Raw genomic sequence first — 25,446 nt, forward strand, 5'->3', positions numbered from 1 at the left:
GGTGGAACCTGATTTTATTATTGTTTGATGGTGATGGTGGTGTTACATACCGTCCCAGAATATAGCTTTAGTGTTTGTTAAAACCATACTTAAAAACATTTCGGATGCTGGTTTACATTCTTAAACTGTCCGCTCGGCTAAAGTAATGAAAGTTATTGCTGTATTCTCCATTCATAAGTTCATCAAGGCTGCATCTATAAAAGCAGTAATACTGTGAAATGTTATTACAATTAGAAATAACTGTTTTCTATTTGAATGTATTTTCATATGGTCCTGTGATTGCACAGCTCAGCATCACTCCAGTCTGCAGCATCACATGAGCCTTTACCAATCATTTTAATAGACCAATTTTCTGCTTAAGAAACATTTCTTATTGTTATCGATGTTAAAAGAGTTGTGCTGCTTTACTGTATATATTTTGATACGTTCAAAGTTTTTTATATATTTTGTTCAGGATACTGGACACAACGTTCAAAAGAACAGTTTGAAATGGAAATGTTTTGTAGCATTATAAATCTTTTTTTAGTCGTTATTGATCAATTGAATGCATCCTTGTTGGATAAAAGTGAATCAAAATGATTATCATGAAGACAAACGGTTTATTTAAAACAACATGCTCTAATGAATCATCCACAAAAAGGCCAAGAACGTGCCTTGAGTCAGTAAATAGGGTTCATTTTTATCTTATGTTGAATCTGTAGTCCGGACTGATGAATTTCTACTCAATCGCTAATTCAGAGATGTGATTTTGTACCGATAAGAGTCTTAAACACAACACTACTAACAGGAAAGAGTGCCTCATAAACTGTAACCAGAGTTATACATGGCACAATGGTTTCTCTTCATCCCAGCGTCAGAATTGAACTTTCTGACAAACTGTTTGACGGAGGGTCTCTTCTGAAAGGTTAATCCTAATCAAGTTGGCATGCGAGAACGAGCGTGTGCTTGCGTCTCTGGCCTAGTTCTGTGAAAGCAGTCATGTGACGGCATCAGGTGATAGCTCAGGTCAGCGGTTGCAAATTGCAGACGTCTCTCTCTCTCTCTTTAGTCTCTTCCTCACATGTGTTAGCACTCTCATCCCAGCATGCCTGAAACCTAAACACACCCGTGGTGTGCAGCAGCTCTGCTGTTAAGTGAGCAATGCATCATGTCTGCAGAACTATGCATGGCTCGCATTTGGATCGCATTATTTCACTTGTTGAAGTGGAACAGCTCACGTCTGGCCCTCATAATAGGGCCCAGCTGTGGCTGTACGGGCCAATGAGATGAGTGAAAGAAAGAGAGAGTTTTGAATGCATGATCAGCCCGTTGACTCTAATGAAGTCGTCCAGTTGGATTGTTGAATGGTAGCTCATTTCCTCTCCCATGCTTCACGCAGTCAGACCTGTTATAATGTGTGTTTGTGTTTGTACATGTGTGTAGGGTGCTGTGATAACGCCAGCCATGGACCACACCATCTCCATGCAGCCCGCTAACATGATGGGACCCCTCACCCAGCAGATGAACCACCTGTCCATGGGTACCACTGGCACTGTGAGTGTTTCCGCTGCCTTCATCATAAGGCCTCATCACCTTCTGCTGGTCTGAATTGCGGAGGAGCCGAAGAAGAAAGTTAAATGCTAATTAAAATTTGGCAAACTATTATGGAAGAAAATAACAAGGAAGTTCAACTCTACCCAGGGATGTAAAAAGTACTGGGAAATAAGTTATGAATACTCTTGCCAGTATTGAACTCAAGTACCCAGCCAAACATACCTGAGAGAAAGTAGATACAGTTTTTAAAAGCATTTAAAAATAAAAAGTCCTTTAAAAAAGGAAAACTTTATTCTTAGCTTTTTAACTTAGTTGACCAATATCCTGACACCTTTTACCTGACCTTATTAAATGTTTAACTTTTAACTTTTGGATATTTGAATAACTTTGTTTGTAGCAGTGTTGATACTGAAAAAAAAATATATATTAATTGGAAAATGAAAATTAGAACTACTGACTTGCCAACTAACTTTAATAAGTACTAAAATTATTAAATCTCAAGCTAAAATGAAAATATAAAAATAAAAGCTCATTCAAAATACTAACTGTATAGTACTATAAAATGTAATAGTATATAAATAAATTGGTTCTGTGAAATGATTAATCGCATCCAAAAATATATATATTTTTACATAATAAATATACACAGTACATGGACATATAGTATGTCTATATAAATACACACACATGCATGTATATATTTAAGAAAAATGTTTTTAAATATACTCTGTACACACACACACACATTTTGTAAATAAAAACTTTTATTTTGGATGTGATTAATCGTGATTAATCATTTGACAGCACTAATATAAATACTAAAATGCCTCTAGTTTACAGACTGATCACTAAACCTGTTTGCTCTCAAGCATTTATTCATTAATAACATTATTTAAGGTTTAGTCACTATTGTACTTTCATGGTAATTTTTGGAAATGTACCAAAATTGAGTGAAGATACAACTCAGCAAGAAAAATATACATCAGTGTTTAATAAGAAGATAGATCTGTATCACTATGAGCAGTGAAATATGTACCTTATATTTTGAAGGTCTAAATGAAATTGTGAATCATTCGAAATGTGATGAGTAAAAGTAAAATTATTAATTTCTAGTAGTACCTAAACTGAAGGAAAAAGCAAACAGGATTCGACTAATAGAAGGATTGAAAATATGTTTGTTATCATTTAGTGTTCATCTCAGCAAGATTCTTCATTCTGTATGGAGCCAGGGACATGATGATGGGTAAAAAATATGACATTGGAGGAATAATTATACTTCAATGCTTTTGCATTCAATTAAATACATTTTGCACTCCTCCCTCTTTAAAGCATTGAAATATAGTTGTTCCTTCCATCTCATATTATTTCCATCATCAATCAACAAAAGTTTCTCACAAAATAGTTTCTCTGTGCAAATGTGAAAATGCATGGAAAAATAGAATCTTTTTCTCCCATGTCATATTTTTTTCTATCATGTCCCTATAGGGGCTCTGTATTTTTCTGGTCACTTGTATGTATTAGTGCATTTGATTTAATAGATCCATACCATGCATAGTTTTGTATGTGTGAATGAACTGTGTCTCTTTGTATTTATTTGTTGCAGTACATGACTGCGGCTGCTGCTCCTATGCAGGGGACCTACATTCCCCAGTACACTGCGATGCCTGCCTCAGCTGTCTCTGTAGAGGTGAGTTTCGGGCGACTGCAAATCCATTCGCCGGTCCAACTGATTACATGAACACTGCTAATTGAAAACCTGAAGATCAGTCACCTCGGGCCAAAATCCGCCCACAACTTCCTTAGTGCCTTTTATTTCAGCTTTACAAGGCCTGATTTCAGTGTGGAGCACCAAACACAGCCATAATGCCTCTTTTTGGAGTAGGTTAAAAGGTACTTCTGTTTCTTGCGAGGGGACATCCTGTAATTATGACATCATATCCTTCCAGGGAGTTGTGACGGAGGCTTCTCCTCAGAGTGTTCCGCCCTCATCACAGGATGCCAGCGGTCAGCAACAGCCTCTGGGTGTGGACAACACCAGCGATCACGCGCCCACCTACACTTTTCAACCCGCTAAGTGAGTTTGATATACAGTATATATGCATGACTCAGCAAGCACACAATTTTTTTTTTTTGCGACATTTTATAACACTGCAATAAATAATAAATTAAATCAATAAATAAAAAAAGGCCAAAAATAACCAATTTCAGTTTTTTTAAAGAAACCGGTGTTTCAAAAATGAAGTGACAACACCAGAAAACAATCAGGCCACAGCCGTGAGGTTCCTAATATATTTCAGTATTAGCAACTTCCTAACAGTCTTTTGCAACATTGTAAAAATGCTAATTGTTGGAATAAGTATGTATAGTAATTTTTTCACAACTTAAAGCCGCGGTAGGTAACTTTTGATGCTCTAGCGGTTAATAAACAGAACTGCTTGCGTCTTGCGGAAGAACATTGTAGCCGGATCTACTTCTCTCTGTTTATGTCTATGAAGAATCACAGAGGTACTGGGTTACTCCGCCGCGGTACCCCCGAAGCAATCTAAAATAGTCCGAATATAAACACTTATTATAGGTGCAACCTAGTGATTCAGGACAAGCTAAAAACACGGTTTGGAAAATGGATTCATGGTGTACTCGCTTATTATATACATTTTTCTACATTTTGAACACAAACTAAGTTACGGACCGCAGCTCTGATTGGTTGATTTCTTACCGGGAGCGATGTATTTCTGCAAGTGGCAATAGGACCGCTGGGAGGAGCCAGAGGAGCTTGATTTTTTCACAGATTATCTGTCTCATATTCTACTGTCAGGACATAATGACAGGTTTAACAAATATGTAAAAAATATATTTTTACAAAAACTGCAGCTTTAAATGTATAACTGTTAACTGTGGCCAAGCTGAATTCATGATATGGCCTTATATTTAGCTCATTAAATTATGTTGTTATTGGACCATCAGGAATAAGTGATAATCCATGAGTGAATCGTATACAGTATGCTTTTCAAACTCTGACTTTCTCATTGGTTCAGATAACCAGAGGAGGAGGGGGGCGTTAAGGTGACTGTGTTGCCTTGAGACCGGGGACTGCAACGAGGGAACATTGAAAACAGAGCGCAAGAGACAGGAACACACGTTTGTGTCTACTTTTGCACAAGCATCTAAAATAAAAACATCTACAACAAACAATTTATTTAACACCTGGCCCACACCGGAGGACCTTTGGAGGACTCACAAACAGACCAGAAACGAGAGAAATGCAGTCTCGGAGGTCGAGCCTACTGTTAATCGGCTATCCGAAAAACCTTACCTTCATGAAGTGAACGAATTCAAACAAGTACAAGTTTTCCTATTCTTTTTTTTTTTTTTTTTGAATGTGCAGGTAGGTTTTCAGAAACAGTGGGGTTTTCTATTAGATGAGGAAGCACGTTCTTGTAAAAAGAAAGAAAGAAGTCTTCCTCGGATTCTAAGCTACTATTACTTTTCTTTTTTTTATGAGTTAGATTTTAGTTTTCTAGAGAATATCAATGTTTTTTCATCTTTGTTGCCTTAATTTCAAGAAACGTCTAAGACTTTTTCCTGTTTGAGACTAATGAATGCAGTGAAAATGATCTGACAAAGAAAGGAGATTACCTGTATAAAGAATAGAAAGAAAGAGAGAGGTCTCCTGGAGACGTTTTAAATTATCAGTGGTGACTTTGTGTTTAAAAGAGAGGACAGACAAAAAAAAAATATTGTGGTCATGATGATGATTAAAGAGAGTTGCATTTTTTAGGAACAGATGAAACAAATGTTAATCCACTGCATCATGGGAAATGCAGTTTATTGTGTAGTGCAGATCATTTTTAATGGCATTATTGTTTTTATCTGCAATATTTTTTATGAGCTTTAAGGTGTTTTTAGCCTGCTTTGCTTGTTTCATTGCGGAAAAAAGAAAAGAAAACTAAAACAGTAAAAAAAAAAATGGCAGTGCAAATCTAAATAGATAAGAGCTTATGGATTAAATGAAAAAGTAAAAAAGCAAATGTGTGCAAAAAGCAATAGTAATAGGAAATTGTTGACAATTTCTTTAGTCTTTCTTAGCTGTGGATCAAATGCAGCCCGTGGATGGCATATTTTATACCAAAGATGAAGAAACCCCCCTCAAGACAGTGGAGTGGATCAATTTTTGTTCGTTTCTTTTTTTCTATTTGAGATTTTTTGGTGTAATCATTTGGTTTCAGAGTTATCCATTTGACCTTGACAGCCAAATTGATACTTTAGGGTTTAAACTTCCTTCCACTGTTGTAGAATCTATGTCAGTCGTTCAGTTGAGAGGCAGAAATCCACCATCACTGATTCTCATGAGTGTGATCTCCCCACCAGAGGGCGACAGAGAGCGGCTCAACCATCAATCATCTCCCGTCCCGTCTGCCCGGCTGAAAGAACTATACCTCTATCGCTGCACCTTCTCAGTCGCCGACTGATGGTCGGTCACTATTAAACACGTCGCACATCCGTTCAGTTCGAGCTTTCCCACAAAGAAGGCCGTATTCGTAATTTCAGCTCAACAGGAATGAAACACAGCACTCACTAGTGTGTATTTAAACTCTGTGTACAGATCACTACCTCATCGAAAGCAATTTTACCGTGAGGAAACACAGGAGAATGTGTTGCAGGTCATGAAACACAAGCTTTGCTTCAGGGGCACTGAGAAACATTTGCAATTAGCAGCATTAGCATAACATTTTGTTCTGAGCACTCCCGTCTGTATTTGCAGTCGCATTGATCGAAATGCCTCATTTTATATGCAAGGTTTCCTCAATCAACCAGATGCCATAGGAAATCTCTCATGAAAATGGCGGTCTTTACTTGAAAAACAAAGGCTCCGTCCCAAAGCCCTTGCTGGTCATGGCCACATTTTGGTGGCATTATAATAGTTAGTAATCCGTAGTTATCCTAAAATCTTAAATCGTGACACATTATGGTCACATGGATGCACACTGACCATTGCAGGACGGCGGATACACACCAACTACGCAATCTGGGACAGAGCCTAAGGTTCCCATCATTATGGGATTCGGTGGTTGCTCAGGTGCCTTGACAGCTCAGAATTAAGGTTAGAAATATCACCCATGTGACATTTTAACCTTCCGTATCTGAAATTAGCTTTCTTTTTATCAGGCTGCCTATTCCAGAGGGGGACACTAGCAAACAGAAGAGTAGAAAGAGGGAACATTTCCTAATTTAAAGGGATAGTCCATCCAAAAAAAAAAAAAAAAAATCAGTCAAAAATGAAGAACAGTGCCAACCGAACAATTTCGGTTCCCATTTACTTGCACTGTATGGACAAAAGATACAACAACAGTCAATTGGACCTGAAACTGTTTGGTCGCCAACATTCTTTAAAAGGTTCTCTTTTATATTGCGTAGAAGAAAGTAAGCCATGTTTGGAACAACATGAGTAAATTTACATTTTTGGACAGACTATCCCTTTAATGTACAAACCAGGCTGCTGTCTTTTATTTACCATGAAGTTGATGTAATTTTGATGCAGTCAGATAGGAAAGCACTATATTAAAGCGTCAGCAAAGAGTTCTAATACACATGGTGAATCATGGACTGTCTCAGCTGCCTTCATGGTCATACGGCTCATCATAAATACTCCTCCTAGTTTTACAGTCGGGTAGCTAGAGTTGTCGAGGTGCTCTGGGAATAAATTATCTGTCTTAAAGGGCCGGCGAGAGTCCTCAAGATCACTTTATTCCTTTTGAACGTCATCGTGGACACTTTGGTCTTTTTTCCTGTTTTCATGACCTCTATACAGCTAAGTAATGATCTCAATTAGCCACTAGGGGACAGTATTAAAGCAAAGTTGGTGTACTTTATCCTCTGGTGATGGCCATTGCAGTGAGATACTGTGTTCACACTGTGGATTAAAGCGAAGCGATGCCATGTTCCTAATGAGCAAGACAGCACTGCTTCAAAAAGGACACGCTAGCTTTTAATTTTTCACCTGTTTAAACAAAAAAGTAAAAAAAAAAATAATAATAATAATACATTTAAAAAGTCACTGTTTTGTCTCTGTCATCCACTGTCTTTTTGGAGAGTTATTTTTATCATGTGCTCGCTGCTAACAAGCATTCAGTATTTAAGTGGTCAGGGCCTTGGGAATGGAGAGACAATTCAAGCTGGTATCTCAAATGAGAGGTGTGTGAATATGTCATCACGTTATACACTCTGCGGCCTTCATGCTTTTCATTAAAGAGTGAATAAATGTGTCCCATTAAGCTGAAGGTTCTGCTAACTGTAGGATGGAGTTCTCATCCCAACTGTAATTTAGTAAGCTAAACACCTTTCATCCACGAAGGTTTTCGCTGGCTAGAAACTCTGCTCCCATTCATTGGATGTGAGGTCCAAGCCATGCTTTTTTTTCTGTAGGTACATCTGATTGGCTGTCACAGTTGAGGTCATTGAATGACGATTGTTCGTCTATTCGTCTGTTGTACTGTCAGGAAACAGCATAGGTTCAACCAAATTCAACACAAACTGCAAAACCTCAATTAGAGACTAACGTGCTGGCAGATGAAATAGAGAAATATTTATGGAATTGTTTTTGTACAGGTGTTGTTGAAATATGAAAGCGGAACAGTTTTACGATGCTACAATGATTTCTTGAGTTGCTTCACTTTCTTGCCTCCCATGTGCTCGAGCTGTGATCCTGAGAGTGTCTGTAGACCAGTGGATGTTAGGTTTAAACTTCTGTTTATTTTTGTTTTCTTTTGATGAAGCTTTCAATAAAAAAAATCTACAAAATCATGCCACTTTTTGATTCTGGTTGAACTTTTCTTTTTGAGTCTTTTGTGGAAAGAGCCAATCGATGTTATAACACTATAGCGGTGGCTGCACATTTTACGTTGAATTATTGCAATCTCAATTATTGCAAGCTGATATTGACTTTAAACATATGAGCATTTCTCAATTTGATTTTCTTTAAATTAAAACTACTAAAAAATCTGAATACTAAATACCACTTTAAATATGAAAATAAATACAACTAAACTAAAATGAAACCTAATTTTTATTTTTTTTTAAAAATTATATTTTTTTAATATATACATGTATGTTTATGTTTATAAAAAATGTCAAAACATTAACAAAACCTGCAATATAATATCAATGATAATTAAATAAATTGAATGAATGACTAACACTGGTCCAATTCAAATTGAAGCTGTAATGTATAATTTGGGATTCTAAAATGAGTATTTACTGACTGGTTCTTAAAGTAATTACTGCAGTTCATTAGCTTTGTATGTTCTCTGCATACTGACAATAAAGTTGAATTTATCTATCAATCTATCTTATCTATCTATCTATCCATCTATCTATAATTAAATGATATGTATTCTTCGCAACATATTTTTGAATTTATAGATAATGTAAAAAATATTATTTATTAATTATTATTAATATATGCAGTCTTGAAGGGCAAATTGACTGTAAGAGAAAGTTAGTTTGGGACTGTTCTTAACACATGCCTAAAAATTCGACCATGGTATAGAGCAGTGATCATCAAATCTGGCTTGCGAGATCCACTTTCCTGCAGAGTTTAGCTCTAACCCTAATCGAACATACCTACCTGTGATTTTCTAATGATCCTGAAGACACTGATTAGCAAACTCAAGTGTGCTTGATTAGAGTTAGAGCTAAACTCTGCAGGAAAGTGGATCTCGCGAGCCAGATTTGAGGATGACTGCTCTATACCATGACTATGATTGAATTTTTAGGCATGTGTTCAGAATATTTAAATGTTGTGTTTATACAGACTTACAGTCCCAAACTAACTTTCTCTTAAAGTCAATTTGAAAATCACTGCTCCAAGACCTCAGATGTGTGCATCCGATAAGAGAGACACCAAAAACATGCAGTGATAGGAGTTCTCTAGGACCAGGATTGGGAACCACTGATATACTAAAAACTAGAAAACACAAATTAAGGTGAATATTTAACATGGTTTTATGTTACTCTTTATGAAAAAGACATGGGCTATAAAATATACAAACGTACACAGCGAAATCCAAATGTGTATGAGTTCATTGTGCAGTTGAAAACAGTACAGTGGCCATACAGTGTTGCTCTGCAGAACAGAAGAAGCAGACAAATCACAGACACTCCACTGGAAAGAACAAGAGCTCGGTGGACTCTGCCCTTCTCTATAGGGCCTGTAACATTTGGGACTGTCCTCTGCCCATTCCATCAACACTGATCGACAGAGGGATTGTTCAGACACACAAGTGACTGTTTCAGTCTTGTGTTGACCTTTCAACCTGCTCCTTCTCTACTGCATACAATACTCATTTTCATATCTGATGTCTAGCTTCAGTAGAAGAGGGTGTTGACTCTCATGCATGTACATTTTTTTTTTTTTTCTGAGCTGGATCGATTTCCTGTCTCATCTGACACGTGCTGTGTTTTCTTGTTTAATTCGCTGTAGATGCATTAAGCTGTTTGAAAACATGAATCTGCTCTTTTGCATGTAGTGCTCACAGCTGCTTCCAGTAAAATAATGTTTTTAATATTTATATTTTATTTGAGATCAAATATATGATAGCGTATTTGTCCAATTTTATTAGTGAATTATTATTTTGAGGTAATTTTTCTTAACAGTATCCTCATGATCGTTAGCTTACAACATTAGTGATCATAAATAGCAATAAATTAATTATGAGATTAATTATGAGATTTCTATCAAATTTATTTCTAAAAGCTATACTTTAACAAGCTTTTTTAGAGCAATGAGTTATATTTAAACAAATAAGTCACCTTTAAAGACCAACCAAAGATTATCTTGACATATGCATATAAACAATTATTTTTGTTTGAATGCACATTATTTTTGTAATAATTATATGAAGGCTGATTTTTATATTATTATTTTACACACAACATTTAAATTATTAATTGCATAAAACAATAGTAATATTAATACTAATATTTTTATTTATTAATCTTTTTTTAAGCTACTGGTAATCTGTTGTTATTTAGGAGATATAAATGGAAGTAAATGTATTTCTGTCAAATTTATTTCTAAAAGCTACACTTTTGGGAGTTATAATTAACCTTTGATTTTATATATATATATATATATATATATATATATATATATATATATATATATATATATATATATATATATATATATATATATACCATTGTTAAGGTCTTTAGAGACCAACATATAGTGCATTTCTTTAGTCATAACATTTAAAAAAAAAAAAAGATATTTCACACAGATCTGTAATCTTGACAAACAAATTGCAGATTTCTGTCTTGTTCTGTCAGCTCGGGCCTGTTCTTGCAAAACTAGAAAACTGCTGTCTAGCTGCATTACCAAGACTGACACTTTTGCCTAAAACACACTTTTAACCCTGTAACCAACCTAGTTTCCCCTTTCCCATGGAAAGATTGCTCATGACTTGCGCCATTAACACACTTTCCATTGTCCCGTCTTTCTTTTCATCCCATCCTTCCCTGTTCCACACGCCTCACCCGTTCCTTCCTCGCTGCCACTGCATCTTTTTCCCCTCTTTTGTCTTGTTCTCAATGTTTTATATGTTGTCTCATGCTGTGCTGGCACTGCCTCCAAACACTCAGAGCTTGCATAATATGAAGCTGCAACTGCTGCCAAAAGGTGTTCGGCCTGTTTCTTTCTCTCTGTCTCCCCCTCCTCAAGACCTAATGGGGAAAACACTGCAAATAATAGCAGCTCCAGGGTCAAAGGACACAACTAGTTTGAAGGATTTGCTCACACACTTTCAAAAATCAAAAGACTTTCACTGGCTTCTTGGCTGAAATGATCAAGAGAAACACGTTTTGCCGTATTCATATTCCCACTGCTTGTTTCCAAGCTAAAACGTGCTTTTGCTTTAAATCAGAACCGGATTTCAAAATCACTGGGACATGAAGCAATCCTGCATTCCTCTGGAGTTGAGTTTCTGTGTTTTGTAGCAGCTGGTTATTGACGTATTATTTCTTGTAACAGCGTTTGTCTCTGACAGAAGTGAGTTATGTCATGACAACCATAGTTGTTTTCTGTGGCTGCACTTCCAAAGCAACAGTTTTTTACACATCATTCTTGCCTTATGTTTATTAAATATTTCAGTTAATTAAAAAGAAAATGTACGTGTTCCAAAGACTTTCGTTCATCTTCAGAACACATCAGTTTGAGGATGAGTGAATGATGAAGTAATTCAAATTTTTGGGTGAACTATACCTTTAAGGGTGCTGGCTTATGCTAACAATACTGTTGCGCATAATTGAGTCCATTATATAAATTATCACACAAACAGAGCAGAAAATGTGAAAAGACTAATGTCTTCATTTTGATGAAGGTACACATTTTTCTACTTCATATTCATCAGCACTTTGCACCTTCAATTTAGTCCAAAAGCTCTTATTTTTCTTCAAAATAAATGTGTATGTGCCTCAGATGGGAGCTGGCAGCGTAGGCTGTTTAGTATCTGAGCAAATGCTTCTGGAAGTCACGGATACTTCTGAAAGTCAAGCATCTCATCTGGAGAGTTTTAGACGACCTGAGCTTTATCCAGCTGGTTGAGCTGTTACCTGCAGACCAATAACAGTGTCTCTTTATGGCAGATAGGTTACTCAGCGGACATTTAATATTATAAAATGATATTACATATATATATATATATATATATATATATATATATATATATGCAAAATATTAAAGTTTGGGGTCAGTACTTTGCTGAATGCATCCTTGCTAAATAATGTTTTTAGATTAATGTTATAGTGTTCCATAAAAAATTTAAATTTAATTATTTTAAACCTTCTATTTATCATAGAATCCTGGGTGATTCAGTTTGAACAAAAAAAATAAATAAAAATAATAATAATAATAATTGAATATTTTTTTAGAAACAGAAATAATGCAATACATTCTAGAAAAATAATAATCTAAAAACAATCTAATAAAAACAAATAATTTAAGTCATTTTAAAATAAACATTATTTTATAAATACTAATGATATTTTGTATTATTTGTTTAAAAAATATACATATAAATTGTATTAAATTGAAACCCTATAAATGCATAAATAATAGAAATATTGCCTATAACACTGTAGTAAAAATGAATTCAAGAATATATATTCAAATAAATCTTTATAATATTTCAGAAGTTTGAGTTTCAGTAAGTAACTTTCAGCTAAATGCAATTGAATTGAATTTCTAATGTTACAAACAATTTTTTTAAATTAATTTATTTATTTTTTAATGGTTTTCATTGGAACTTTCCATTCAAGAATCTTGGTCAGTGATATCATCGATTTTTTTTTTTTTTGTAGCTGAAATCATAGAACAAAAACTGTATTTTGGATATTTCAGTACAAAAACGGATTATGCTGAAAGGTGATTGGTTCTTTTAACTAAAGGGCGGGACTTACATTTGGAGATGTCGTTTCTCATGTTTTATTTGTCTTTATCAGTTCCTCTCCTCTATGTCCTCTCTGTCTCTGCAAACAAGTTTTTTAGTGTACTCCATTTTGAAAGTATTTTTCCAATCTCTCATGCTTTGGTAGCTCTATGGTGTTTCATGCTGCGAGACGAGATTCAAGGGTCTCTGCGTTTTTGTTATTAACGGAGACAGATGGGATGGTGTCAAGTTTTATTTCATTATAACAACCTCAACCTCTCTCTCCCTCTAATACAAACTGACAATCGCATACCTCTCAAAGACAACAGATGACACAACAGTCTTCTCAGACTTTGCAGTAAAAGCCAAGGCTTCATCTCAATTCCTGAGCCCCAGATCGATTACCTCAGTGCTATGGAAACTGTTACGAAGGATCTCATCCCTCATTTGAAAGCGCAGGACTGTCCTTCAAAAGGATCAATCTGTCCTTTATTCACCCAAGTGTAGTTCCAAATGCCTACATAACTTGAAACAAAAATAAATAAAAAAATTAATAAAATTGAATGCAAGAATACATAATAATAATATAATGACCCTTTCACTGAACAGTTTGAAAAACACATTTCAAAAAGTTGTAGCTCAATAAATATTTAATTAATAATATTTATTCAGTTATTTGCTTGTTTGTTTGTTTTTATGTTTACTTATTTGTTTATTTAGCCAAGATAAAAAAAAAATATTGTGGTTTAGTTAACTTAAAAGTAATATGTGTCATGTTTTGAAAGTGAATTGAAGAATATGTAATAAAAATATAATAATTCAATATAAAATTCAATGAAACTTTCATTCAAATCATTAATATATATATATATATATATATATATATATATATATATATATATATATATATATATATATATATATATATATATATATATATATATATATATATATATATATATATATATATATATATATATATATATATATATATATATATATATGGCACCATATAACTACTGCTGAACAGTAATATTTTTAAGTTGTTGTTGTTGCTGCTATTTATTTACCCCCCCAAAAATCTAATAATTATTCATTTTCATTTTTAAATATAGCCCAAATATAAATCTTATTTTATAAATAATATTGTATACTATTTGTTTAATTATTATTTGTTCAGTTTATTTGTTCGTTTTAAATGTGCATATAAAGGATTGCAATTCAATTTACTTAAAAGCTGTGACATCTTACGTAACCTTTTTGTCTCTTATGATCTAAGCTGATATCCTCTTCCCTCCTCTTTCAGTCATTTTCCACCAAAGTTTTCCAGGAGCTTTAGTGGGAATATCACACAGACAGTTTTTTTTCCCCTCTTGTTTCCATCCCCCCTTTCAAGATATGATGAACTCCACGGCAGAGAGGTTGCCATGGCGTCAGTGCCGACAACAGGCTCAAACAGTAACAATGTGTAATGTGCTGAAGATCCCAGCACAGCTCAGCTGGGTACTGCACCGACTGCTGGAGAAGCTACAATAAGTGCACAATGTGTGAGGTTCTGTTTTTGCTCCTTACGTTTGCTACTCATAAAACTGTATGATGTGACCCCAGTGAGATCTTGGGTAAAAGCCAATGCAGAATGTGAGACTGTTTAATTGCCATTTACATCAGACTACATGCTCTACTTCTTAGCTAAGGCTTTATTTAAGATTGACCGTGTTATCAGAGCATTTTAAGTCAACAGTTAATATCTGATCTTGCAACTGAAATATGTAATAACAAGACTCTGGGTCTGTCCCAGTAACCACACTTGCAGTCTTGGTCACTTGAGAGCATGTGCGTGCGACAGGAAGTAAGTGTGCATATAGTTCTGCATATTAATAATGCCAAAGCTCAGCGCTGCAAACTATATCCACACCATCTTAAAAGACAGAATCAAAGCGATATTCAAGGCTGAGCTCATCATATGATCATGTTCAGGAACTCATGTGCTCCAAAACCACAAGATTTCGAGGAAATTCCTTTATTGAAAAGTATAGAAAAATTGTAAATAACACTCTGTAAAACTCTGTTTACAACACTATGTGTGCCCCATCGAGTAATCAAAAGTTCTGCACACTCTTGTGGTCTCCACACCTACTTGAACAATTCGACCAAATACAGGCAATGAATCATTTAAGTAGACAAGTGGTCAAGTGCAAAGACTGCATGTGTGGGTATTGGGACAGGCCCATTATCAGTGTTTTTAATGTCAAAAACTAAAAATGGTTATTTAAAATAAAGCTGAAATAAAATAAATAAAATATCAGAGGAAAAACATAAAAAAGTAATAGAAAATTAGAATCTCTTTAAAACAAGATCAATTTATTTAAGCAGTACTGCATAAGATTTCTCTGCACTGACAAATTTATTTGTCTGAAGTATAAACAACTTCCTGCCAAGTAATACAAAAGACAATCATAATCAAGATGCAAAATAAGTTTTAATGCAATGTGCAGTGTTGCTTTTCAAGCTAATTAATCATGTTTTTATGATTAATAGGTATTTACTTGCAAACAAGTCAGAAAAGACTGAAAGGATGTCAAGACCAAATTTGCTCTTTTAACAAAAATAAATCACACCAAATATTGGCAAAGATTGCACTGTACATATCTTTAGACAACAAATATTTTTCTGCTGATCTGAGATCAGTAGTTACCACTGAGATCCAGGACTTCCTGAGAGAGGAATTTCTATTTTCCATGCAGGTTAGGTCAGCGGTGGGTGGATAGTGAATCAGAGACATATGGGTGATGGTAAAGAATGGGTGAATTATAGCTTCTTTCAAAGCCCTGTTTGTTTTCCTGTGGAGCAGGATGGGGCATTACATCATCCTTGTGTTTTAACTGTACACGGGTCACTGCTGCGCTCTGTGTGTGTGTGTGTGTGTGTGTGTGTGAGCGCTGGTACGAGCACACGTGTGCTGTTAGGGCATTCCATCGGCGTTCAGCATGTTACGGATTATCTCTTCAAAGATGTAATGGTCCAATGGGAACAGGGTTTGTCAAGCTTGCTAATAAGCTGACTAATGCATGTAATGTTAAATCGAGTCCACTGACATGTTGAATATTGGCTAAAGTTTGCTGACCACTTCCATCTTCTGTGGTGTGTAATAACCCAGACTCATCGAGGACACTGACATCATGGGCATGTGTCTCACACACAGTCCAATACAACATTTCCTAACAGTTTAGTCAAGTCTATCAGTATTCATTTTTTGATAAATGTTAAAAATACTTCTATATAGTACGAATTGAATCCATAAAAACTACATTGGGAATGTCATTGTCATCCCTGCTTTTACTCTGTCCTTTAGGATTGCAGTGTTGGGACGTCTGAGGGGCCCTGTTCTCTGACTGTGTTTTAGTTGTAGTGGAAGCCATGAACATCTGGACCCAATTAGGCCAATAATGTCACATGGACCATCATATCATTGTCTCTACCTCATTCAGCTCTGAGCCCCACCAGATCCAACAATCCCCATCTCCAACATTTAAGCACATAGCAGTTATTAACGATCACACATAATCAAATACATGCTTTACTCTGTGAGATTATGCCTTAGGTTGAGCTTTCAAAATGTAATGACTGGAGATAAACAACATGAAAAGTAAGTGTGACTCCTAACTTCTGTTACACAACCTAAAAGGAAGCAATGAAACCTTTTTCATAGAATGTCCTGTTATTCATTTGTATGATTCACTACAGTTAGTTAGTATATGGTGGGAATGTAGCAGGCGCTTGTATACACACAAAAGTGAAGTGCATCAGCCAACCATATCTTCATTTAGTCTTTTTGCTTTCAGAAATATTTGTTCATAAAGATATTAAATTAATCAGGGCGTAAATGCACTGTATATCTAGCTCTGAGAAATTTAGGAACAGATGCCATTATATTATATACTGTAGTACTCTATGAAAGTGCAAAATTTGATTTTAAATCTATAATCTTGCTCACATGGAACCATGCAGAGGTTGTTTCAGGCCTCAGGTTCTCTCCAGCATGTATTCACTTAGCTGTGTACACATAACACTCTCAATGGTCCCGGCCTGCCAAATCTGATTTTGTCACTATCTCTCCGCCCCCGCTGAGAGTGATGTTTTCCAACAGGAAAAAAAAAACTCAATTAGCAGACTGAGACTCCAGGACAGCCGCAGGAGTCACCTGATCATTAGGAACTGACACTAATTAAAGCAGATTTGTCTTCCTAAATTAAGCTGGAGATTTAGTCTCTCCTCAGCTTTGTGACTTCAAATTTAAAGGTCAGAGGTTAGCTCTCTGGTTGGAAAAAGGATTTCAGACTTCCCATTTCTTGGTTCTCTCTCAAACAATCTTCTTGTTCATTTTACTACCTTTCCGTGTAAAAGGAATTCACATCTGCCTGTGTAGCTGTTATGTTACATACAGTCTAGACTGCGGTGGTTGCGCCTGTTCAAGAAAGACTCATAAAAGCAGGTTTGGAGAGTTCTGGTTTATATTTTAGTCAATTCCCCGTGTGCTGGCCTTGCAAGTTCAACACAAACACAGATTTTTTGTGTTTGTCTTGCTCAGCAGTTACTCAAGTTTGGAGACTTTGATGGCTGTCAGGGTGTTGCTATGCAGTTGCTAAGGTCTGCTGGTCGTCCAGATGCACTGGGAATTATCATTGTTTTTCACTCCATTTGTCTTTCCAGTGACAGTCTGTTTGTGCATAAGTGGTGTGGTTTTGTGTGGTGGTAGTGGTGTAGTGCTGTGCAATGTTGTGACATCTTAGAAAATAATTGATTTTTACTGTGAGTGACGACATATTGACCGTTCCAACAAGTCCAACGACTGTGGACTTGTTGATTTGTCTGGAGCGGTTGAATGTGGCATCTTCCTATACATATCTATGGAGTCACTGAATCATTCACTCAAACAATTTGCTTAAAAAAAAATACTGATTAATTCATTAACGTAAAAAAAATGGTTACACTTTATTTTTAATGTCCAGTTTAGTCATTCTACTAACTATTAGTAACTTTGCGACTACATGTCAACTGTAACTCTCATTAGAGCATTTGTAGAGTGTTAGGTTAGGGTTAGTAGAATAAGTTGCTTCACTTGCAAAGTTACGTACTGTATAGTCAGTAGAAGGTCTGTTGAGTGACCATCAAAAGATACTAAGCAGACAGTCTACTAATACTCTAATGACTTCTAGTTAACATGTAGTTACAAAGTTACTTATACAGTAAGTAGTAGAATGCCTAAAGTGGACTATTAAAATAAAGTGTTACCAACAAATTAAGTAATTCGATCATTCATTCAGCCAATTCATACAACATAAATAAAACAAGTGGTTGTCACTCAAATGATTCATTCAAAAGCAATGATTTGGTTGTTTTCATTGGGTGAGCAAAAATAAACCAGGTAACTAGCAACATTCTGTCTAAATTGTACGTTTTTTCAATATTAACTAACTGTTAAAAGCAATAAAAGCAATATCACAATTATCATCGTGCTACCGGTGTAAATATTCTTACATTCAGAATAACGACACTCTTGCTTGTGTGATATTGCGTTAATGTACTCTCGAATAAAAAGCATCTGGACAGCATTTCTCAGATAATTAGGTAATTTCAATGTCTTTTTAAATCTGAAAAACAACCGCATTTTCTCTCAGTCTAATCAATTACTGAAAATTGAAAATTGAAATAGATCCCATTTGTGACCTGTGCATTCTCAAACAGATAGACGCGATACCACTGAGAATTTGCCAAATGCATGACTGCATTAAAACGCTCAAGCGCATGTCACCTTCTGCCACTTCCGTCAGCACAACCGTCTGTCTGCAGCAGACCGCAAGCACTCTCTGCAGGGCAATAAAAACACAGAGGAATAAACTGATTTTAAAAGGCCAATTGTCTGGTGAAAGTATGAACGTGTGAAATGAAGGAAGGAGTAGGGAGGGAGGGGAAGAGGAGGCCGTGTGTGTTACATACCAGAGCGGTGAGATCGAGCATGGAGAGTGGACAAGGATAATTTAGAAACACATACCACTCTGCTCGGAAAACACTCACAATGCGCTCACTCCTGCGTTGTAGAACAGTACAATGTCTGAATGTTGCTGCGCAGGGTTCATACATGGATACAGATTCCCTGCTGGGAAATACCTTTTAAACTGATGGTGTGTTTTGGAACATGGTAGCTGGTTTATAGCTGGTCTTTAGCTGAATCAAGGAGGTAGACCACCTTGAAGCAGCAACCAGATGGTCTAACCCTTGGTTTGTTATACTTTCAAGCTTAGTTTATCTTCAATTTGACCTATCTATTTGGTTTAATTTTAGTCCATTTTCACTCTGTCACACGTACAGTATAGACTGTTTTTATATTTTCTGTTTTTTTGTGCTGCCAATGTTAGAACTATGTCGTATAATGTCATTTTAAAAGTGCCATTACATAACTTAATCTAGTGTTATTGCATAAGCTTATTCCTGTGATGCACATTCTGTACTGTAACCTTTGTCTTGTACATGTTGCTGTTTCACTGCTTTCACACCTGAAAACATCTCAAGTAGTGAGTGCAGTTCTTCCGGCCGTGTCAACTGTATTTATGTCAAGTGGTTATATTACTAAATACATTTAATACTATTTTGGGGCTGTCTGTTAAGACTGTCCGTGGCATTGGATAACGTTAGAAAGCTGTAGACCAGATGTTCAAACACTTTATTCTGAGAAAAAGCATTTTAGCTTCACAACATCTCCACCAGCCTATGGTCCCCTTTCTGACCTGTGGTTATGAGGACTGTCTGTTATATAGATTTTTAGCCTATTATTATAATTACTATTGTTAACTAAAACTAAAACAGTGGGGGAAAAATACACATTGCTTAAAATAAATGTTAACTGAAACAAAATAAAATTGTATGTATTTTGTTTCCACTTATTCCAAGAATGAGAGTCCAAAGAGTGGATAAAAACATCACAATAATCCCAAAGTAATGACTCCATTTCCTCAATTATGGTCTTGTAAAACAAAAGGCTGCATCTTCTGCAAGTCCTTCATCCATTATAATAATTTCTCCAGAGAAAAAGTCATCTCATTGGAATCAGGAAAGAAATATGAACTGATAAAGTACTGTTTACAAGCGAAAACCTTTTAAAACTGTTCTAAACAAAATTGGAAGATTTTGGTGCGGGATGGACTTTTTCACTTGAGGAAGCATTATTATGGATTATGGACTCATATTTTGGCCAGTAGATATGGTTTAAAGTTAAACCATCTTAATGGATTAGTTTCTAACAAACATGCAGCTTTCCACTCCACAAGATGTTAACTGATAGACTGGAGTCATGGAGTCAATTATCATGATGTTTTTATTAACTCTCATTCTGATGGCACCCATTCACTGCAAAGGATTCATTGGTGAGCAAATGATGTAATGCTAAATTTCTCCAGATCTGTTCAAATGAAACATCCCCATCTAGATCTTGGATGGCCTGAGGGTGAGTACATTTTTCAGCAAACTTTCATTTTTGGATGATCTATTACACTAATAACTATCATTACTGGCAACCGTGGTGATAAATGAGAACATGATGATAAAGTGAGTACAGAGAATCAACACTCACCTTTATATTATACATGTAAAAAGCTATTCATTGGTATCATTCTCAAATATGTCGCATGTCTCAGTCATTTGGATTTGGAATATAACAAGCGATCATTTATTCATATTCCTCTCTTGTTCCTATCTTCAATTGTTCTTGCATTAAAAAATGTTTCACTCATTCACAAGTGATTCACACCTATTCATTTTGTTGGTGTTACAGCTGCAGCTTAAAAGAAGCTTTGGAGCACTTAGATTTTTAGACAATCTTTTAAGCGAAGCTTTGTTGAGTCAACATAAATTCTGTAGTCAAAGCTTTTCTCGGTTTCCCTTCATTATTCACCATCCTATAGTGAAGCAGCGAAGCAGATGGCATTTCATGTTCTCTGTTTTCCTCCTGATTGTTTCAACAGCTGAACCTGGAGCCCCTCGTGTTACCGGTGGCTGAGAGGAGAGGTAGAGTTACCCTGCAGTCTGTGAGGCCCAAACACCTCACGCCCGACCCTGAAATGTATGCGAGTTGAATTTTCTAAAAAATGGAAAAGGCTGTGATTTGTATTTTCATAATTTAGTTTTATGTTTTTCTTCTTGAATAGTGTTTGTTCTGTATCATTTATCTATTTAACTAAACCAACACATTTCTGTTTATTTGCAGATTTAATGGAAGAATAAAGAAAAGATCCTGCATATGAAGTGGCAAGTAGTTTCCGAACAGAAATGTTTTATAAATGTGTTTCCTTACGACATTATTTTCCTTTATATTACAGCAAAAGTGATGTCTTTTAAATAATAATTATAATTCACAAAGGCACATACTTATCTCAAAATAGTCTTTGTAAAAGCTGTAGATGTTTGTTTCTTCTATTGCTTGTTTCTGAAAGGTTGTTTAGTCTGATAAAGTTCTAGTGTTGTAGGCCAGACATCTGTGCGCTTTGATTTCTTCTGCAGCAGACAGAGGTATTTTCCCATCAGTGTCTTTCTCATTTTTAAATCTTATTAAATCTCTTTGCAAATAACAACCACATAATCAGTCAAATCCTTTGATAGGGCTCCAAAGAGCCGAACAGGCATGCCTTCAGCTATTTCGAGGAGACGCCCCATTTCAAAGAAGAAATCACCTAATACATTCTGACATAACTTGAGTTTTAAGCTCTCTTACATAGCCATTGGCGTGTCATTTGTTTGGATCTGCGTGATTGGGAACAGTGATTCAATCACAAAGAAATGTTTGGTTTCACATGCCCAAATGGTGTGGTTTGCACAAATGCAATGTCAGTACGTGTCACTGAGTCACTGTTCAGCTAAACCACTACCAATCTGTTATGACGTTTACAGCAGTACATGAAGAATTAACGGATCATTTAATACTGAATGAAATGTGTTTAAGGATTAGGTAGTGGTTGAATATATGCCAGGCTGTCATTTCAAGGGTCTGAGAGTGAGTCACAAACATTTGGGCTTATGTGCAGGCTTTAAACAAACTATAACCACTTAAAAACCTTTTAAAGTGGACCAGACTCAACTTTCAAAAGCTTTTAGCGATATACAGGCAAAAAATATAGTTTCCACAGAAAGCTATGACAAGGTTCTGCATGTTTATCATTAAGCCAGTAGGTGGAGGTAGGGTACGTGCCCTAATGAATGAGTAATTTAACCATTTATTAGCCTAATTTGATTCATTCAAAAACGCTGCTTATGTAAGTAACAAAAATTAATCACCAGTTGAGTCATTTACTAAAATGATTCGTTAAACAACACTGATTCATTCAGGAACAAAATACTTCTAGTGTGTTTCATGGATTCACTCAATATTAAGTTCTGTTTGGCTCTGTTCCCTTTTTTTATTTATTTTAATCTAAAATGTCTATGTTTAATGTTTAATCTAAAAATGTGTATATTTTTCTGTCAGGAGTAGGTTTAGGTGTAGGGTGATTAGAAAATACAGTTTGTACAGTTTAAAAAAAAAACATTACACCCACGGCAAGTCCCCGTAAACCAAATATACCAACATTTGTGTGTGCGTTTGTTTACTACTCACTGCTGTGTGTGTGCACTTGGATGGGCTAAATGCAGAGCACCAATATCGAGTAGGACAAGATACTTGGCTACGTCACGTCACACACTTTAAGTGTGTAGTCACTCCTCCTTATTTCTATAGAGGTGACAGCAGCTCTGTTCTTGACCCAGCATCTACTAAGGCCAGGGACACACTAGTTATAGTATACAAAAGTTGATTTTCAGACCACAGATCTGGAGACAGTTTTAACACATTTTTAGCCTTATAATCTTCTGAATACGCATACTAAATGATTCTACCCGACCGCGATACCAGACACGTTGAGGAACAATTTCACATTGACACGAGATCTCATGGAGACTCGCGAGATCAAATGTGACTCGAGAAGAAAACACTTAGAGGACAATCAACGCTGACATCTGGCTCTCCTGGCGCGGGTTTTGTTGTACAGTGAAAAAGAAAATAGAAAAAGACACAGTTTATGTATTAGTTCATATCTGGCCTATGTTGTTTCCAGATTCTTGTACGTTTTGCTCTTCCCAAAAATTAGTTTTTCTTAACTGTCTATTTTAAACAGGAAACAACAAATCCTGAATCAGAGAAAAAAGAAAGATCCATACCAAGGGTTTTGAGAGATGCCTTGGTCTGGGCATGTGTGTGTATGAATGAAACATTATGAATAATATAATATTTAATATACATTATTATAATTAGATATTTTAGAAGATAATATTAAGTATATCAATAAGATTTTTTTAATGAATTTTGTATTTTTTAAATCAGGTGGATGTCTAAAAACATCTCTATATAATTCACTTGTCTGTTCAATTGCAGCACTAAAGACTAGCATTAAAGTTAACAACCCCTTCATGGCGACGACTCCATCTACAGAGTTGACATCAAGCACTTAATGAGTTTGAACGGATCCAATAAATTCCTGCAATGGGTGATAAACTGCATTGTGTGCTCCGCTAAAGCATTCTCTCAAATCAAAGCGCTAATATCCTACTACACTTTCTCTCACTGCTGCTTGGTTTGCAGTAAATACTGTGGTGACAAAGGAATGACATGGAGTTTTGGTTAAACCAGTCCTTTTAAGTTCCGCACTCCTCTCATCTGTGCTGTGATGAGAATAATTATCTCATTCACACCATACCACATTGGCCTATACCATTCATGTTGACACAGTGGTACACATTATATATGTGGCTGACCCACTATCTCATGTGAGGACATTCCCATTCTTGTGGAGAGGAAACCTCCCCCAGACTTCTACTAAAAACATCTGATGCGTGTGTGTCTCAATATCCACACACACCCACACATATCATCCTACCAAAAGACTTATCAGCTGTTATTCTTCTTGGGCGAGATTAGTGTCCCCTCCTCCCTCTCATGTCATAGATAAGACTGCCACACACAAGGCTTTTGCTGTAAATCGTGGCCTGATGGCTGCCTGTGGACTCAGTGCTGTCATTTTTGCGTCTATGGGCGTGCTGGTCTAAAAAAGAGGTGTGTTCAGGTGGCCCAAATAGTTCACAATCTGCTTACAGACTATTTTAATAAGCGGAAAATAGACTGCGCCATAGACCAGCTCATACATGGTCTAAAGTCTGGTGCAATGTTTTTCTTTTTTATTTAAAGAGCATAAATGCTGCTTATTAAACACAGGGACGCACAGCAGCACACAAACATGCCAAATATTAAATATTAAAGGATTGCAGTTCATAAGATTTCTTTTTTTTTTTTTTTGTAGGCTAAATAAATAAATATATGTTTGGACATACTCTGTTTGCGTACTATTTTTAACATACTGTACTATATAGTAGAGAAGTATTCAATTATAGATGCAGTGCTGGATATATTTAAAGGACAATATTGAATACAAAGGGCCCTATTTTAAAGATCTAAACGCAAAGTGTAAAGCGCACGGTGCAGGTGCACTCAGGGTGTGTCCAAATCCACTTATGCTATTTTAATGATGGAAAAAAATGCAGACTGCTTCCATGGACACCTTACTATCCCATGAGGCCATGGGACAGGATTCATGAATGGCATGGAGTGACAAAACTGATGCTTGTAGGTATCGTGATAGTAACAAAGATGTAGTACATCTTTCATTCATAATACCCATATCTATACTATGTAGAATATACATTTTAAATGGTCTCAAAGTAAGTTGTAAATACTGAGAAGAATACTGCAACTGCATTTCTGTAATACATTCTTGTGTAAAAAATGGTTATGGCATTTAAAAATAACCTGTGGCTAAACTGTTAAACTGTTGCTCTGCCAATTCAGTTAGATAACTTGCAAGTCAAATGAATGCTATAGTGCCAACAATGCTGACAATACACTGTGTTATGAATTGCATTCTGACCATTGTTGTTATTCAGAATTGTGGCAAGCAGAGGCAGATTTACTATATGAATTGTAAAAAATGATTTAAAATTTAAACTGCAATAAGTTTAACTCAAGACATATTCTGAATTTTAAAAACTTTGGAATGGCTTACAGACAGATAAACAGATACTTAAAAAATATACATTGAGAAATGTGTGCATAGTTTATATTTGATAGAAAATGTAATAAATACTTAAATCAATCAAATATTGTTCATTGAAATGTTCAGTTAATTCAATTAAATATTCAACACTTAAATATTGGTGGCCAGGGTGGATAAATACTTAATTTGCCAGAATGAAATTACCTAATGAAATTCGGTGATTGGTAAATTCTACTTCCTTTCATTAAATTTCAGCATTAATTTGAATTCAACTGAAAAGGCCAACCTTGATTCATACATCTTTCAGAATATAATAATAACATGTAAACTTCCACCTGCATATAGAAGCAATTCCATATTTA

At 35.6% G+C, this 25,446-nt stretch overlaps 1 protein-coding gene across 1 annotated transcript in view; it reads left to right on the forward strand.

Moving 5' to 3' along the window:
* The window catches only part of LOC113059226 (RNA-binding motif, single-stranded-interacting protein 3-like), a 43,958-nt gene extending 35,624 nt beyond the window's left edge, over positions 1–8,334 (forward strand). The window contains exons 7-10 of the mRNA XM_026227568.1: positions 1,423–1,533; positions 3,137–3,220; positions 3,480–3,607; positions 4,569–8,334. Coding sequence (XP_026083353.1) covers positions 1,423–1,533; positions 3,137–3,220; positions 3,480–3,607; positions 4,569–4,572 — 327 coding nt within the window. The 3' untranslated portion in view covers positions 4,573–8,334. The remainder of the gene's footprint in view (positions 1–1,422; positions 1,534–3,136; positions 3,221–3,479; positions 3,608–4,568) is intronic.
* The last annotated feature ends 17,112 nt before the right edge of the window (positions 8,335–25,446 follow it).

Source organism: Carassius auratus, chromosome 41 (genome assembly GCF_003368295.1).
Source record: "Carassius auratus strain Wakin chromosome 41, ASM336829v1, whole genome shotgun sequence".
NCBI classification, from domain to species: Eukaryota; Metazoa; Chordata; class Actinopteri; order Cypriniformes; family Cyprinidae; genus Carassius; species Carassius auratus.